Below are 19,513 nucleotides of genomic sequence, written 5' to 3'. Positions count from 1 at the left end.
AGTATTTAAGTACTATTCCATTTTCTATTATTTATTTTCAAGATTACATCACTGAACATGCCAATTAATTGTTGGAGTTTACGAGATCCTACTGTATAGGACAAAAAAGACATAGGCACAACCTTTAAAAATATTTACACTCGCTGCGGGCAATCTACTCTACATGAAACTTTGTCGGTTGAACTCCTCCGCCATTTCTTAGCCGATTTTATCCATTGACGTCTCATTGGAAAGAGCGTGTCGCGTAGATTTGCAAACTGGCCTTACATTCTTTTTTAAAGTCACTTGGGCTCTGCCCCAGTGGCTTGAAAGTTCCCATGTTATCCTAATGAAGAACATAATTGTTTACATTTTGATCAGCTGTATAATTTAATTGCTGTTATTGTTATTTATTTTTCAATTCAATGAAACGCATTGAGTACATTTATTTACTAATTTGAGTTTGTGCAAACATAACCCCTAAGACGGATCGTGTTAGTATAGTTGTGTATTTGTGGATCTTAAATTTGTGTATTTATCGTTGTTTTGTGTCGCTATGACCATGGCGGATCGTGTTAGCATGATTGTAACTTAAATTTGTGCATTTATCGTTGCTTTGTGTAGCTATAATTTGTTCATTTGTTGTTTTTAGCGAATTTCCCATATGGGGAATAAGCTATTACCGTAGTACTCATGGTAAGACCTGGACGCGGGACCGATTTTTTTTTCACTTTGAGGTCCCTAGAGGCCAAAAACACCATCCGTTCAAATTCATATATATATAATACATATATATATATAATATATATATATAATACATATATATATATATATTTATATATGTGTCCGTTAGCGCGATAACTCGAGCAAAAATTATCCGATTTTGATGAAATTTGGTACAAACGTGTAAACCTAAATTTTTTCGAACGAGTTCGCGATCCAGCATAATCGGACCATGGGAACAGGGATTTATGGGGGGTTTTATGGGGTAAAAATATGTTTTTCCCATTTTTACCCTAAAAACAAAAAATTTTGCAATTTCTTTCTAAACCGTTTTGTAGAGCTTAAAAAAAGAAATAATTTAGTGTATTGAAGCGCTGTTGTATGCCTAATGGTCACGGAGAAAATTCAAAAATAGTTTAATTAAAAATTCCCATGTTATTCTTATGGAGAATAAAAATTGTTGTAGTTTACTTGTTTATGGATATATATTAAAAAAAATTTGGCAAATTTATTTATTTCATCCCATACTATTTACGTATGGTCAAAAAACACTTTTTACCTCCCCCGTAGCAGCAAACCTAAGCACTCGTTAAATCTAATGTTATTTAAATAAGGAATAAATATGCCTTATTTATGGAAATATTTGAGTAAAAATGTAATCAGACAAGTTGAAATTCGCTTAGTCTGCAGGTTTGCTGCGCTGGGGGTATTTCTTTTAAATGCCTCCGACGCGACGACAACGAAACATAAACAGGATGCGTAATCGTAGGTGATAACGAACGTAGCTACAGAACAGTAGCGCGTAATAGGCTAACTCATCACGGTCCCCACCTGACCCTGGACAATCTCAACTATTAGGTTACACATCCCGCTGGACTAACACTACCCCAAAACGACTTTTCGTTCTCAATTGGCCCTCTATCAATGACCTGTGTTGCCTGTACAACGAGGCATTTTTAGAAGGAGAAAACCGACCGGATTGCTTTAGGTTTATAAATAACGAAGATAAAAATGATCTGAGTTACACACCGGTAATCTTTTAGTTGACTCTTTTAAACTCATTGTAAATATGACTGTTATTAGTTTTGAAATAACTCCTGTAATACTTTGCAATTGCTCGAATTCAAGCAACATGTACACTAGTAATTAATTATTGTAGTAACTGAGTTCTATATTATTACGTATATAGTACTGCACCCCTATCCCCTCACTAACCGCCTTGGTGGGAGCTCAGCATTCAGCGGATATAGTTCGGCCGCTTAGAAAACTACCTGCGCGCTAATGCTAAACCAATGCTGGAGGAGGTCGCTTTCTAAGCGGCAGAACTATAGTATTGTTATTGTCACCACGTGTAGTGTCGGTTTCGCATTTAACTTTTGTGCAATTTTTTTTTGGATCGGCCATTTTTTATCTTACTGTGTCAGTGATTTTGAACATATAGTGTAGTGTGTGGTTATGGATTAGATTGATTGATATACTAGCTGTTACCCACGTGCTTCACCCCGTTTGACTTTATAAGTTTTAATAAAACTATTGATTGGTTAAGTTAAGCTGAAATAAACAAAACAAAATAAAGTTATACAAACAAATAATCACACCTGATATTAATCTTACTAATATTAAAAATGTGAAAGTTTGTGTGTTTGTTTGTTTGTTTGTGTGTTTGTTTGTGTGTTTGAAGTTCAATCACGCATAAACCACTGGACGGATTGGGCTGAAATTTGGCATGATGATAGCTTACATTCCCGATTAACATATAGGCATATTCTTATCTCAAAAATCCTTTCGGGCTCCGCCCCAGTGGCTCTGTTATTCCCCATGTTAACCTTATGAGTATTCATATTTAAAGGGAATTCAAGAATTTAGTCAGCTGTTTCAAATAAAAAAGTTGGTTCTATGATTTGCAATAGTATTAAAAAGTTATAAGGTTTACCTACAGAGTGCAGCACGTAGATGTACTGACAACACAGAACAGTCATAAGAAAACAGTTTTAGGTGTACATCTGGAATGGTAACATAATAAAATACCCCCGCCGCAGCAAACCTGCCGACTAAGCGAATTTCCATTTGTCTGAATTGATTTTCAGTTAAATATATTTTAATAACATTAGGTTTAACGAGTACCTAGGTTTGCTGCTACAAGGAAACTAATAAAGTGTGTTTTTGAGTAAAATATTGATAGCTTAGTACAAAATAAATAAATTTGCCAAGTTTGATCAAAATATATCCATAAACAAGAAAACTACAACATTTGACAATATTCTCCATAAGAATAACATGGGAATTTTAAATTTACAATTTTTTTAATTTTCTCCGTTACTAATAATCGAACAAAAATACTTTTATATACTAAATTATTTGTTTTTTAAGCTCTTTAAAAAGGTCTAAAGAGAAATCGGGAAATTTTGTGTTTTGAGGGTCAAAAGTGAGAAAAACCAATTTTTACCCCATAAAACCCCCCGTAAAGCCCCGTTCCCATGGTCCGATCGTGCTGGTTTGCGAACTCATTCAAGTTTATCCCGCTTTACACCTTTAAACCAAATTTCATCAAAATCGGACAAAAATTATTTAAGTTATCGCGTTCACGGACGTATATATATATATATATATATAAGTCTATATATATATATATATACATATATAAAAATTTTAACGAATGGTGTTTTTGGCCTCTGGGGACATCAAAATGAAAAAGTAAATCGGTCCCGGGTCTAGGTCTTACCGTGCCACCTACGGTAATAGCTACTTCCCTATAGGGAAATTCGCTAAAATAAACCCCCTCCCCACAGCAAATCTGCAGACCTAGCAAACAGTGACTTAGGTTTGCTGACTTTCATTACCAATAAACAAAAATAAAATATTGATGACAGGTGTTTTGAACCAAACAATAACAAAAAGATGTGAACTTAATAAAGTTTACAATGAGAATTGTCATAGTTTAATTGTTTACAATTATGTTTAAGTTTTTATTTTCATAAGGTGGTGTGTTTGTTTTCTTTCAAACTACTATACATTTTTCAATTGTGATATATTTTCAAACTATGCTTTAGGCAATAAATAATGATATTATCTTACTGTGGTCACTGCCAAGCATCCATATAAGCCACCTCTATTGGTTTATACTATAATACTCTGTTTATTTCTTTTTCTGCTTCATATTGGTTATACCATCGCAGGCGAAGCCGCGGGTACAAGCTAGTAAGGAAATAAATTTAAAAAAACCTACAAATAAGTACAGCTGGGTATTTTGTAACATATGGTGCATGGAACGTTCCCTTTAGAAAGGAATAATGACGATCTTAAAGAGTAATTTATGAAATAATGGATAGTTTTGCGCAGTGTCTCGTCGTGACGAAAATGTTCCAAAATGTTCGAAAATGGGGATTAAAATTCCGGGGTTAAAATTCCGGGGGTAAAAATCCGGCCCGTACACTCTAGGTTTTTTATAATTTGATGTGTTCTGATTACATTTACAACCGTGAAAATATACTTTTAACTAACCCGCCATGTTAAACTTCCCTATCCCAAGCGTGATGTATACAACTTGTTTACTTCTCGAGTGAAGTAAAGTATCAAAAACTCACTCGGCGATGTAATGAAACCCATTTAATTAACATTGAGTGCTCAATTCAAAAAATATACCTCTATGGAGCCAACGACGTTCAACTTAGAAATCAGCTATGTGCTTGAATTAGTCCGGCAGAATTGACCCGAACCTGGTTTTGTCATATTAAGTTTTTTTTATTGTTAATATGTGATATCTAGGGTAAGTAGACCCTAAAACCACCGGGTACTTTTTTGGTACCCTTGGGCAACAGCCGCCATCTTGGAAAATGGCGGGAAACGTAAATTACAGTGTAAGCTTTTACTTAAACCAATGTAATTAAAAAATTATTTAAGATGGAACAATGCATGTTATTTTAAAACGTTTATGGTTAAATTCCCTACACAGAAATACCATATATATATAATTTGTTTCAAGGTCAGTATTACTTTTCAAAGTTTATTATTTATACAACAATAATGACATATTTATTTTTATTTCAATTTTGCGCCTTAATTACTCAATATATGACCATAATATATATTATAAAGTTTGTAGAGCTTCGAATTTGGCATCGAATACATCTATGGGATGTTATGTTCGATCAAGGGTAACGCCAGAACAAAACGCTAGAAAATAATTTTTTTATTGATTTTCAATGAAAAATAAGGATATTTTATATGTTCAATAAAATTGTAACATCTTTCCTGAGACCATCCGCCACTTCTCTCTGGCTGTTTTTGGTATTAAAATGTTTGTAAAATTACCAAATTTAATTTAAACTATTAACTGTTTATATGAAAGGACTTTAAGGCCGATCTATTCATCTTCATTCCATAGAAACAATATTTTTTTCAAAAAGAAAAGTTTAAATTTTGACCAACCCATTGAGTTATTATTATTAGATGTTATATGTATTGCAATAAAAACACTCATTAAACAATTGACATCCATTTGACATGTAGATCACTGAAATCGAACGAGTCGGAGGTGAATTATTACAAGACTTCAACCAACAAAGATTTTAATGGTTGTATAATTTTCTTTGAAAAAATAAGATTGTTACCTCGAGTACTGATTATGCGATGTTATGTTTTTTATAATAAAATACTCAGCAAACTGCTGGTTTTCATTTGAGGCATTGGTCATTCAAATCTATCGGGTTTGAGGGGATTTATAGAACTTTAACCAACTAACATTTTAGTTTTCCCAAGATTTTTTTTTAATTAAAGATATTATCTCAGGTTATAATAACGTTAGCCTATATGAAATGTTATATACTATGATTACTCAGTGAGTTACTGGCTTTAATCCAAGCCATTGACTATTAAAATCGGCTGAGTTGAACATGAGTTGTGGACCCCCAAACAACAAAAATTTGATTGTCTTTACAATTTATCTTTAATAATGATTGTGCCTCAAGTTGTTTTTACGTGATATTGTATGTTGTGGTATGGAAATACTCAGTGAGTTAATGCGGTTCTTTTCAGCTCTTATTTATTGCAATCTGACATGTTTGGGGCGAGTTATAAGAGAGAGAGAGAGAGAGAGAGAGAGAGAGAGAGAGAGAGAGAGAGAGAGAGAGAGAGGGAGAGAGAGAGAAATTCTTTATTTACAAATTATTTTGCAGCATTACATGAACCAAATAAAAAATATCACATGGGTCACAGTGACCTGTGCGTGATAGAGTCCTTATTTGGCTGCTTAAAATCAAAATAAAAGTTCTTCACACTTCACATAAAAAAAAAAAAAAATAGAACACTAACTTAGTAAAATAAGCATAACAATTAATTTACTATACAATTATAATTAAAAAAAAAACTGTGAAACCTAACAACCATATGCAAATGTAACTCAATAGTAGGGGAGCTCATTGCTTGCATTACATCCAATACCTGTTTACCAATACACATTAATTTTTTTCCTTCGATTCCCAATTTTACTGAGGCGTGGATTCCGTCAAGTAAGAGTGCTGTAGAAAGTACAATAGATAGTCCAGTTATCAGTTGGTTAGGTCTAAACGAGATATTCTGGGCTGATAAGCGACTCTGTATTGTCGAGGCCTATCTCCATCAGCCAATTAATTAGCGATAACCCTCTTATATACACTCAGTGACACTCGCAGGTCCCTAATTTCTGGAGGAATATTACGCAGCAAGCAATTAGCAATGTAAAAGGAATTTGTTAAATTGATTGATTTGAGAACTCTTGGGACCCGTAATCCCATCATCACCGAGTTTCTGGTATGATAGTTATGAACTACGGGCGATGCGATAAGGTCTAAATGAATGTATGAATAAGCTAATAAATCTTTAACATATAGCTGCCTTATTGATAAAAGCTGAGATTCTTTGAACAGATGATCAGTAGAATAACGTCTCGGTTTTCTTAAAGCAGCTTTAATTATTGATTTTTGAATTACGAACAAAGGTTCAATTACCGATGAATAAGCCCCTCCCCAAGCTATTAAACCATACTGCAGATGAGATTGAACGTATGCGTAATAAATTCTTTTAATTTCTTCATGTCTTAAAATTTGACCCAATTGGTGAAAAACAAAAATCACTTTTCTAAGTTTGTTAAAAAAAAATGCAAGATAAGCTTATAAGCTTAAACGTAGAATAAAAGTTGTTTTTTATTAACTTTCTTCTGTATTTAAAGACATATTTCTCAGCTGCTATGTGTACTATGTTATTCGATCTGGTCTGAAAACACTAGGTCACCTTAGAACTTTCATTTGAGACAATTTTCATTTAAATATGTAGAGCTTAAGGTGAGTTGTAGACCTCTAACTAACATTAGGTTCTCAATTTTTAAGGACTGCCTTTTATTAAAGATCTTTATCTCAAGATCTAAATGAGCTGTGTTATTCATTTTGGTAAAGAAAACCTCAGTAAGCTATGGGTAAACTCAGATATGAACCTAACCTGGTTTATTCCTATCAAGTTTTTTCTTTGTTGCGTTTGATATACACCAGTGAACAGAATTGAAAAATATGTAGTTGCGTGAGCTCAGGCTTACCTTGCACAGTATTTTGTCATTATGGATATAATACCTTATAGAAAAATACAAACTCAAGACGTCAGTGAAGACTACGACAATGTAGAATAATGAGTTAATACCCCCACTGCAGCAAACCTGACGAATAAGCAAACTTCCATTTGCCTGGATTGATTTTCAATTAATCTATTAAATTCACATTTATGTTTAACGAGTACCTAGGTTTGCTTCTAAAGGGAAACTAAGTGTATTTTATAATAAAATATTAATAGCTTAGTATAGAATAAATAAATCTGCCAAGTTTGATCAAAATATATCCAAAAACAAGCCAACTAAAACATTTTACAATATTCTCCTTAAGAATAACATGGGATTTTAAATGAACTATTTTTTAAATTTTCTATATATATATATATATATATATATATATATATATATAAATATTTGTCCATAAAATAATTTCGTTTTTTTGGGTTTTTTTAATCTGTATGTCTATATAATAATTCATTCTCCCTTTTTCAAACCATGTGTAATAATTGTCCAAGCAGACCAATAGTAAATAATTATGTTAATTCAATATAATGTTATAAAGAAAACTTTTAAATAACCTAATTATCTAAATATGTGATAACCTATAGGCCTACCCTTTTCTAACAAAATTGCTTCAAATGTAATATAATTTACTTAAAGACCTTTTTCTCCAAGTTCAAAATTAGTTCTTTAGTAGATGTAAGTTGTTATAGAAGGTGTGTGAACAGTGTCCTACAAGTCTACAGTGATATAGTCAGCATTGGCATGTGATTTGAGTGCAACAATGTCCTAAACCTTCCGCACTTCCAAGAGAGCTGAGCTAGTGTTAACAGACTATATATAAAGTCAAAGTAGAATTCTTTTGTTACATCAAAATTTGTCCCCAAAAAATTATATTTAGACAAAGTGATTAAAAGTTTATAAAAGAAGTTTCACAGGTCATATAATGTCCCTTTTATAAACATCAAGAAGTATTTTGAACTGTAAGAAGAAACCTAAATTGGGCGAGATCACTCCTGTAAACTCTTTACCTGAAAGCCATAAGAACAATTTAGACCATAACTTTTTTAACTTTCATACAAAATTTTAGCATCAATAAACTATTTGAAACCTATCCCAGAACATTAATTTGACTAAGAGACGAGTTTTAAGGAATATATAATTACATAACCAAAGTTGAACTTTTAATCCTTATGTGAAGATAGTCTATCCAAAGATCAATTATTACATAAACCAGAATTGAACAGTCAACTTGATCTCAAGTTTCAGTCATATCCTGCTACAGTACTGAGTCTTTATTAAATTTATAATAGCTTATTATACATTTAGTTCTCCAGGACTATTGATTAATGTAACCAAACAACCTAATCAAATGATTAAAATCCGACGCCCGCCTGATCACCCAACCTCAGATCTAGAGAACACGTAACAAACCCCTGAGCCTAAATTGAGAACATTGTATTGGCCTAATAAAGCTTTAAGCAACTTCAAGTAAACTTCCTACATTGTAAACCTTGATTGTAAATCCCTTTTTTCCATTATCATTTTTGTATCTTCATTAAATAAAATTAAGATTTTGTATTGTAAATTTGGAGTTTCCATTTTAGACCTAAGTTAAGATTTAATACAATAATAATTTTGACAGCTTTATCACGGCCACATTTAACGCGGGTGATGAATGTCTGCTAAAAATATAAATAAATACTGTGTCATATGGAGTAGCAATGGTCATCAAGTCTTTAAGCTCTTCTTTTATTCCTGGTTGACTAAATGGCAGCCATTTTGGATGCCATCTTGAATTGAAATGACACCCTATTTTTTCCTTATGCTTACAAAATATTTTAACAGAATTATTTTTTGCTTTTAATAAAATAAATACATGCATTTTTATTTAATTACAAATGAGCATACACAGGTCCATACGTAATTTTATGTAACTTTTTAAAATTACATTTAATGCGTTATTTTAAATCTTAACAAAATTTCCAGTAATTGGACTTAAGCCTCGTTTACACGGGGCGAGTTTACAAGCTACTCGCTGGCTTTTTTACACTCAGCTAGTAAAATAGCTCAGTGTGAACGACGTACTCGCTCAAAAGCTGCTTGTAAAAAAGCTCTGGAAAAAGTTGACGCTGCAGCTACTTTACACGCCAACTCGCCAGCTTTTGAGCGAGTAGGCGTGTAAAGTAGCCCAGTGTGAACACAGTTGCTTGTGCTTGTGCGCGTGTGTCGGAGGATTTGGTTCAAGCTAGCTACTGAGCGAGTGGAAAAAGCATCGTGTGTAACGACGCGCACTCGCTGACTCACCGGCGTCTTTCTACACGTCAGCGAGTTGGCGAGTGGACAAGCTCCGTGTGAACAAATACAAGCACACTCGCCAACTCGCCGGATTCTTACACGCTGGCGAGTAGCTTGTAAACTCGCACCGTGTGAACGAGGCTTTAGTAATAAAAATTGGCCCAAAAGGCGTTGGTGAGCTCATAAAAACCGCAATTTCTTTAAGAGTTTCTACAATAACAATTATTAATGCTCACCTTTGCCTTAATTTAAGACCAATTCTTATGATTAAAGTGTCATTTGCTTGAAATTTTCGAGATGATTTCAAGGTTACCTTAGGTGTATAACTTTGTCACGTTTAGCACTTATTTTACATACAAATTTACATGTACTTCTTAGAGAAGGAGTATTTAAATAATATATTTTTTATATCTTGTAGACGGTTAAACCAAAATAGTTATATCATATACTTTCTTGTTGGAAATTTAATATTATTTTATTTCTCGATTTTGTATAGCAAACAAAAGTTGATAGTTTTCGAGATATTCAGGAAAACCCCAAAAAATGTACCTAACAGCGGCCATTTTTGACGCCATCTTTGATTAGAAAAAAATGACTCTTTAATTTTTTTATTACTACTGTATAATAAAATCTCTCAAAATATGATAAGTTTTGCCTTAAAAAGACAAAAAAAGCACCAATTTACATTTTGGGCTACACTTGTTAGCGTGCACACATCGCGATGGTGTCTGTCTCAGTTCGGGAAAATAACTGTAATATGCAGTAAATTTGTAAATATACAGTAATGTGTTTTTCAGTATAAACTGATGATTAGCATATTACCTCTACCACACGGCAGATCTCCAACATGTGATCTCCAACGTCTGTCTGCATTCCTTCCACAGGTTTTGTCTAAAATTTAAATACATTGGATGAAATAAAAACCAAGTTAAGATTATTTTTTTAGAATAGACAAAATAAACTATTTTCTTATTCTGAACGTTGAGCTGAGAAAACGCTCCACTAACGAGTATCACGGCTCATTTTTTATTTGGAGTTGTTCAAGTTTTTGTATAGTACGTATTTTGTAAATTTCGATGTTCTGACGTCCCCAAGTAGACAGTTGTCTGCTATGCTTGACGAGTTCTTCTTACTCCTGCTTGTCAACGAGACGTTTTATAGGCCTAGGCTCTATGGCTGGTAATGAGTAAACGTCGTGTCGCGTCGTTGTGATTGTCAACCCTGGTTAAACATAATCAATGTGATATAAAAGTCATTTTAGTGAATTTCCCATATAGGGAATAAGCTATTACCCTAAGTCTAACCCTAGGTCTAGTGGTGAGACCTAACTCTGGTGCCGATTACCCATAGGCCAAAAACACCCTCCTTTCATAGTCATATATATTATATATTGTAAGAAAGGGGATTAACCCCGTACCCACGGTGCTCATCTATGCAGACACTCTGTTCACATTACACTTAGTCGACCAGTTGGTGTGAACAGAGTTGAACAATAGCATGAGCATCGATTTACAAATTCCTTTCCCAGCTGATGTGAGCTAGGCGATGACCGGTAGGGCTGACTTCCAAGAAACATCGTTAACCTTTAAGCCACACACCCTATCGGTAATCAGCCAATGAGAAGGGCTAATGAAGAAGATGGAGGGGTGACGAGTCTTGGATCTGGAGGACATGGAGAGGACAGTCGAGGAGATCACCACGGGCCACCGGAGAAAGGAGATCAGGAGTTTGGGAGTGCGTGTATCGGTGTGTGTGCTTCTGGGACAATTAACAATTGTAAAAAGAATAAAATATATAACTAAAGTTTTGTCAAACATACAAGTCATGTAATTTGTCAGTAACTAATTCTTTTAAAATTTCAATTGATTTTATTTTCTTGTAAATTTAACGTTGTAAATTAATTGATCTTATTATTGTTGTTTTTTGCATTTTCAAAGTTTTCTTTTGCTGTTGTAACACTTTGTTACTTTTGTTGTTTTTCTAAATTTAAATTTTTGTTCATTACATGTTGAGTAACACCCTTAAGCAGTCTTATGTCTCATTAACCTAACGAGTTTAGGAAAGATGGGGACAAGGAAAGTTAGGGACACGGAAAGTTAGGGCCAAATAGGGGTTCGACCGGGGGGGAGGGAGAGATTAGCTGAACTAGGCTCTGAAACGACTCTTTTAGAACGAATCGTTCTCCTGTTTCAGTTCACAGAGAGCTACAGTAAAGGGATTGACTTCACATTCATCATTTGAATATTTCCAAACAGTAAACCTAAAAATGTTAAAAGTCAGTCAAGTACTGATTGATCCAGGCCTAATCGCCTAGGTTTGCTAGCTTCTTTTTTACCCATTTTGGGTAAGTTAAATATATATTACAAAAAATATAAACGCATTCTATGCATAATATTACTGAATATAATGTTATGACACATTGTTAAGATATATTGTTATTATTAGTTTAAAATTAAAATATTTTTGTGATTGTGTAGGCCTACGATAAACGTTATGAAATAAATTGTATTTTTGTTTGCACATTGCGTGTATTTGGTTACTTTTATGTCAGATAGACATTTTATCTCTGATCCGCTGTCATTTTTTCGGTACTTAAGTAACCTAAGTACTTACTAAAATTAATGTTAATTAAATAGGAAATAAATCTGACAATTTTTGCAGAATATTTTCGTAGAAATCAAGCCAGGTAAATGGAAATTAGCTTAGTCTGCAGGTTTGCTGCGGCGGGGGTATTTTAATTTAGTTTTGCGCCTCGCGGCACTACCGGATCGCACAGCGAAAGACATACGGTAAGTAAGAAGATTATTCCTATGCTTGGCGTTATAACTATATGCCTACTTTTGCCTTATGCAACAACATACCTTGCATGTTAGGCTGCCAACTAACTGAATTCGTTGTTACTCATGGTTTTGACATAAACAATGTTTTAAATGTAGTTCTACTGTTTTTTTCCCTAAAATATCATTGTTTCTGGTTAAATTAATTTGATAGTTTCATCCTGAGATCATTAGTTCACCTTATTTAGATTAACAAGTTATTGCCAATTGACCAAAAATTGATCAAAATGTATTTCTTTGTTAAGACTTAGTACTATTGATTCACTCTGATTCGGATTCCTTTGACCCTACTACGAGTTATTATTGCCCGCGTGTCTGTGACATAAGTTAGTTATGTACCGAGTGTACTGGTTACTGGTACTTTGAACTAATAATATTTTTTTTAAACCTGTGCAGATAACGAACGTGTAAAATTTGTTAGGTACTAAATTAATTGTCCTGGAAGTGATTCCAAAACATGTCACTGATTGTATATAATAACTGAACTCAACTGATTGTGTAATAACTTAAAACTTAAAGATACAAGTGCAAGTTTGTAGGAAGAACACATTTCTAAACAGATCGGCATTTGTTTTTAGACGACATATTATATCGTCACATTATTGGTATTTGGTAAGTGACGTTTGCAGTAAAGAATTGAAGAAAACGTGTCCAATATCATACAAATAATTGTTTTGGGTAATTTTGTATATACATATTTTAATCAGTATATATTGACGACGAAGGAATAAAAATTAGGTCTAAATTACCACCACTTTTAAGAATTCAGAAAAAAATTGTTTTATCAACAGCTGATCCTTAGAATTCCTCTTTTGCGATTGCCACGTAAAACCAAAACAATATTTAGGTTGGGAATTGGAGGTCAATCACACTCTCCCAACTACACAAAAGTTAACTGACCCGAGTGACCTGACACCCTAATAACTGGCCTGTTTGAAAGGAAAATCTAAGAAATTGCAAATGAAGTCGATTCGGAGAAACGTGCAAGGGGATTAACGGGACATCACTGTATTCTGTTCACTCATATTTCCTTTACCTTTCCAAGTACTGAATTTTTATGGGTTTGCTTGGATTAAACAATATGTGGAATACTTTGTACCAGATGCCTACGACTACATTTTACAACAGGTATTTCTTTAATCTTTCTCAGTAATAACTAGTCACGGGTTGTTCCTGAATTATATTGTATTATTGTTCTAATATAAACAAGATAAATTCGTCCATGTTCACGGTCGTATAACATAAATTGGAGGCTATAACATCCTCACGAAGTTGAAGCTACTGTTTTAGAAATATTCAAGTCCATTTTCGATTTTAAAAATGTATGCTTGAATAATCATTTACAATTCGGGTTTACTCCGTGATTAATAAAATAACCCTACAAATACACTTCAATGTACTAAATCTGTTGTCCCTAAGCTCTACAAATAGTAACCATTTAAACAAGGTGAAAAATGTAAGGGGAGGTAGAACTAGATATAAATACAACAAGTCGTAGTTACAACTAGACCTAGTTACAACAACAATAGAGAACAAGTCGATTTAAAGAGTCGTTCTCAGAGCTTAGTCAGCCTCCGTTTGCCTCTCCCTCGGCTCAAAACCCGATTTGTCCCCAAGTTTCCGTGGCCCTAAGTTTCCTCGTCCCCATCTTTCCGGACACCAACCTAACACCTCTTGACTAAGCTAAGCGAGTGAATCATTTTAGGAAACTTAAACTTAAAGTGAGGCATGGGACTCGCAATATATATGATGTGTGTGTGTGTTGGGTGTCCGTCAGTGCAATAACTCAAGCAAAAATGATCCGATTTGAATAAAGTTTTGTAGAAATGTGTAAATTTACTTTTATTCGAACGAGTTCACGAACCAGCATGATCAGACTATGGGAATCGAATCGAAGTATTTGGGGTTTATGGGGTAAAAATTGGGTTATACCCTTTTCAACCCTAAAAATTCAAAAGTTTACAATTTCTTTCCAAATAATTTGTAGAACTTAAAAAAATAAATATTTTTGCTTATTTTAAAAAGTGTTTATAATTTTGTTTAAACATTTTAAATTTTAAACGAGACGGGTGTCAGTCAGGCGGATCTCGTATTCTAACACTTGTGTGGCTCCGAGCTTTGGCGTCAGCACCTCAGGCAGCAGAAACAGGTGCGTTAACAGACCTTTACCTTAACATTTTGCGGAATTAAACTTTAGAAAACATTTACTATAATAACTTTAACATTAACATCAACATTACGAAAAGATTGGACAATCCTTCCACCAGTGAACAACCCAGTTTTTGACCACATTTTTAGAGGTTTCCAAGCATTTTAAACTAAATGTAACGAGCTTTTTTCATCGTAGAGTAAGACTTTGTTTTATAACCGCGCACCTGCATCTTTCCTCCTGTACACAACCTATTCTTTTGAACCACGTCTAACATTTTCTCTCTGGCAGAAACCCACAGAATGTGACCTGGTTGCCCGCAAAAAACAATAAATCGGCTGCCTCTTCTACTGTGGCGGTTCATCACCTTCCCCTGTATGCTACACCAGGATGGGGACCATTACAAATAATATGAGCGTCCTGGGCGCTCCTCGTCAGGATTATAATACCTTCAGTTCCTCCATGTCACGTCGGGGCATGAAAACCTCCAAGACTTTCTAGTGGAAAACATCAAAGTTACTTAGAGACGCAGAGGCGCAAGAAATCAAGCAATCTTTTGCCCATCGGTTTAGATACTATAGAGCATCGAGCTCCATCAAAGTTGAATCAAAGATGCCAGGTTAAAAACATATGCACATGCGCAACACACTCTTAAGGAAAGAGAACAGGCTGTCCACATTTGACCCATCCACCAGCCGAAGACCAGTCAGGACTGCAAATGAATTTGACTAGGAATAGCCACTATTGACTTGAAAACCCATTTGAGCAAGAAACTGTGGTCTCAATGTGGCCGCTGCCAAGGTGGGTGTGTGAGAAGTGGATGGCAGAGCTAGCGTAGGCACCTGGAGCAGTGTACTTGATGACAACAGTGCCTGAGGGGAATCTCCCAGAGCAACAACTTGAACATTGCTTCTCACAAATATTGTCGTCTTAATGGATCTCTAGTTTCTAGCAAACAGTTTTAACCAATTTGTCAATTGAAGCAATTTAGCTAAGACCAGTAGGCAAGTTACTCCAACTACTGATTTCACCACTCAGTTCTTCATTTCTTTCTTTACATGACTCCAGCTCCTCCTTCATGTTGAGTATCTGATCCCAAACTTGAGTCACACCTAAAATCTGTCGAAATTGGATTCAAAACGTGCGCATGACACCACCTAGAATACACCTCATACACCAGTTTCGGCTTCTTCAAATGTTCGGGGACAACCAAAGCCAACCCGACTCTCAACCAGTACTTAAATAAAACAATAAATTTTGACAAAGAAAAAACACAGCTTAACTTCTAAAGCTTCTGGACTGAAATGCCTATACGCTTAATGGGGTCCCAAAAGAAGAACCTGCCCATTCATATGGTCTCAGCTGCAAAAAAAAATGAACAACTAACATACACACACACGTACATACACATACACACACCAAACCACACTTATTACGTGTATGATGGGGTGAACACACAAACAAGATATTTTTTTAGTTCGGCAAAGCTTTTGAAACAAAACTACGACCGTGTGCACCCCTCCCCATAACAACAACAATAACAATTTTCCCAAAAACTGCCAGATCAGAACTACCCGAGAACACAGTCCATCCATGGTCAATATAAAACAATTCAGAACGCGGCCAGTGATCGGGTTTCTAAGTTTTCTAATCGTGAAACCGTGAAGTCCTCATTTTAGAGCCAGGACCACAACATCGCAACCACTTTATCTAAACCACGCTCTGCTACCATGTATACCACGCACCCGCACTTGCTCTCAAGCGAACAAAATTTGAAGTGTCTTCCCATTTGCAGAGGCGAGGGATGGCTCACAGCCTAACAACAAGAACTACACTGGAGTAAATGTTCAAGAACAATCGTTCGAGACGAACAGCTATAGAAAAAAAGGTCACCTATAATCGTAAACAAATATTTCCTAAAACAATAATCAGTATTAAGATAAACCACTTTTCATATAAAACATATCACTTAAATACAATACACTACATATACAGTAAAAAAGAGATCAGATAGGATTTGGGGGAAGGTAGGAATAACTTTACATAAATATTGACTCGTTAAAATACACTTCTTTAATACTTGGCAACTTAAATTTAAAGATCCTTGAAAAGCGGAAATATACGACAAAAAATATATATATATGGATTTGAACGGATGTTGTTTTTGGCTTCTAGGGACATTAAAATGATAAAAGTATATCAGTCCCGGGCCCAGATCCTACCGTGCTACCTACGGTAATGGCTACTTCCCCATAGCGAAATTCGCTAAAATGAGTCGTGATACTCGTCAGTGGAACCTACTCACGGCTCAACGTAGACAATTCGTTGGTTTACATATTTAAAACATATAAGCTAATATAGTACAAATATTGTCACATTATATTTTAAATTTTAACACACATCATTACAGAATACTCAAAATTGCTTCATTAAGTTTTATTACTTTTTATGTGTCTTAAACTTGATTTTATACATTTTCTTAAACAACCCATAAAATGAGTTAAGACATAAAGAGCTTATGGTATAAATTTCAGTAAATCAGCTACTGATTTTGACTCTAGCTCTTTACACACACGGACAAATACATTAACCAGTATGGATAGACTTGTTATTCTTCCCAGACAAACGTTTAGATTCTCACTCTATTTCACATATAGAACTAACTTATACCTTCTTGCAACTTATAGCCTCACAATTTGGCTTGCAAAACTGTCAAGGAAATGATTTTAAGACGATCTAGATCCTATTTATAGAAATTTGTTCAATTTACTAGTTGCGTCATTTAATCGTGTATCCTTAAAAATCTATTAGACACGTAGGCTCTTTTGTTTACTTACAAGAGACATCCTACTTATGATACTTGATACTTACTTGAATTTGAGACATCTTAGTTTGCCCTGGTGCCAAAGCCTTTAAACAAACAAATGATATGTTAATTATTGTTTTAAAACCCAGGAAATTATCGTAAAATATCAAAGTGTTAATTTATACATTTTTTAAATCCTAATGCAAAAGAATATTCATGAAAAGTGTAACTAAAAATCAAACTTTTACTTCAGAAGACTTTTACAGTTTCTTTACAGCTGTTGGGAGGCGATTGAAAATTTCATACCTAAACAGGATAACAATTCAAGACCAAACTTAACCTAGATCTGTTCATGTGAAAGTTATTCCTATTCCTTGTATTATACATATGGATTTCGCTGTTTTTCAGAAATACACTCTCATTATCTTTGATTGCTACTACAATATAGGCATTTATAAGCACTGAAAAATGTAACTGTTTACAATAGTCATTGCCCCACACAGTTTGAACATTGGTTTGCAATGGGATCGGTGTTGGGCATTACATACAATTCTTACTGCCTCTAAGAACACTGTGGGTCCTGCTGGAATGACCCCAAAGCCTACCATACCCAATGTGAGATGGAAAAAAACAAAGAAAGCATATTTAAGGAAATCAAAAAGCATATCACTTTTAAGTCTACGCAACAAGAAAATGACTCTACCTAACTTTCAACAAAGTGAGTCTATGTGGTCACTCCAGCTTAGAACAGAGTCAAGTTTAAAGTTAGACTGAACAGTTGCAATGGTCTTCATGGCTAGCAAACAACTTTGTATCACCAGCGTACAACAGCACCTTTGTGTCAAGGGAGAAATATGTCATTTACATGTCATTGCAAACAATAAACAGAAAGGGTCCCAATATTGAACCCTGGGGCACACCATACTTAAGAGGCAATGGGACTGATTTGAATCCATTTAGATTAACAATCTGTTGTCTGTCACTTAAGTAGGAATTGAAAACCTTGAGGGCAGAATCAGCTAGGCCATACTTTTTTAATTTTCTGGAAGGTATGTAATGAGGCACACAATCAAAAGCACAGGAATGGTCACAAAGGCTGAACTCTCTTTGGATTCAAACGCACTAAGAATATATTGGGCAAGGGAATCCACTGCGGAAACAGTGGATCTTCCCTTCCTGAAGCCAAACTGAGCCGGTAAAAGCAGATTATGCTCCTCAAAGAAGCCGCACAATTGTGTGAGCATGATTGCTTCTTAACCCTTGGCAAATATGATTATGATTGAGATTGGGCGAGCTAGAGGAGCTATCGAGGGGACCCTTTTTGTAGACTGGTATGGTTCTAGTGATTTTTTAGACACTGGGGAAAACTCCCTCCACAAGACAAGAATTCATCAGAATTGTCAATATTGGTGCGATTTCATGGACATATTTTTTTTTTTAATTGTGGACTTGTCATATATGTCCCTACTACTAGTTGCTATAAAGAGAAAATTATTGAAGTGAAAACATATTCAATAAAGTTCACAACATCCCCCCCCCTTTAAAGTTGCTAACCAAGCATGTGTAAATTTAAAGCAGTAAAATGGTGGTATGGCCCAGCGATGGCAGCGGAAAAGCGGTGAGTCGAAAACGAAAGAGACACATTTAAAAAGTGAAACCTCGATTGTAGGCCTCGATTAGTGCCGATGATTGAAAAAAATAGGTTTCCCGGGCGGAAACCACATTGATTCACAGCCTTTTCTCTGGTTATCAAAACTGAAGTAAAATTTGTTACACGTAGAATCTCCCGTTCCCGACCTGGATGATGATTATTTATTTTTATTAACAGTTACATATTATTGTACCTGTGATCAAGTAACTCCCTTATGACAAGTCAAAAAAATACTATGTAACTTACCCATATATTTACTAAATGCTCAAACTCGCATTGTGACATTTATAATTCGGCTTGTATTTCTCCAACAGATTATTCATCTGTAGAAGAAGTTCATGGTGCTCTTATCGTGTCTATTAACATCTAAACACAGAAACGTTGCCCAAAATGGTACCTATCTTGATTATTTGCACTGACCTATATTACGGACCGTAGTGCACTGGGTTGGTAGCCTTATTGAAAATAACACGACATTTTGGCTGTAAAAAATTGC

At 34.7% G+C, this 19,513-nt stretch overlaps 1 protein-coding gene across 2 annotated transcripts in view; it reads right to left on the bottom strand.

Moving 5' to 3' along the window:
- Positions 1-19,513, bottom strand: part of LOC128993472 (galectin-8-like) — a 78,356-nt gene that overhangs the window by 55,440 nt on the left and 3,403 nt on the right. For both annotated transcript variants that reach the window (XM_054417383.1, XM_054417384.1), the window contains exons 4-5: positions 17,432-17,470; positions 10,397-10,465 (exon numbers count right to left, since the gene is read on the bottom strand). In XM_054417383.1, coding sequence (XP_054273358.1) covers positions 10,397-10,465; positions 17,432-17,470 — 108 coding nt within the window. The remainder of the gene's footprint in view (positions 1-10,396; positions 10,466-17,431; positions 17,471-19,513) is intronic.

Source organism: Macrosteles quadrilineatus, unplaced genomic scaffold (assembly GCF_028750875.1).
Source record: "Macrosteles quadrilineatus isolate MER2022 unplaced genomic scaffold, UCM_ALF_1.0 Scaffold_4__1_contigs__length_99947679, whole genome shotgun sequence".
Lineage (NCBI taxonomy): Eukaryota > Metazoa > Arthropoda > Insecta > Hemiptera > Cicadellidae > Macrosteles > Macrosteles quadrilineatus.
Note: the sequence above shows the minus strand (reverse complement) of the source record. Positions and strands in the feature narration are given on the sequence as shown.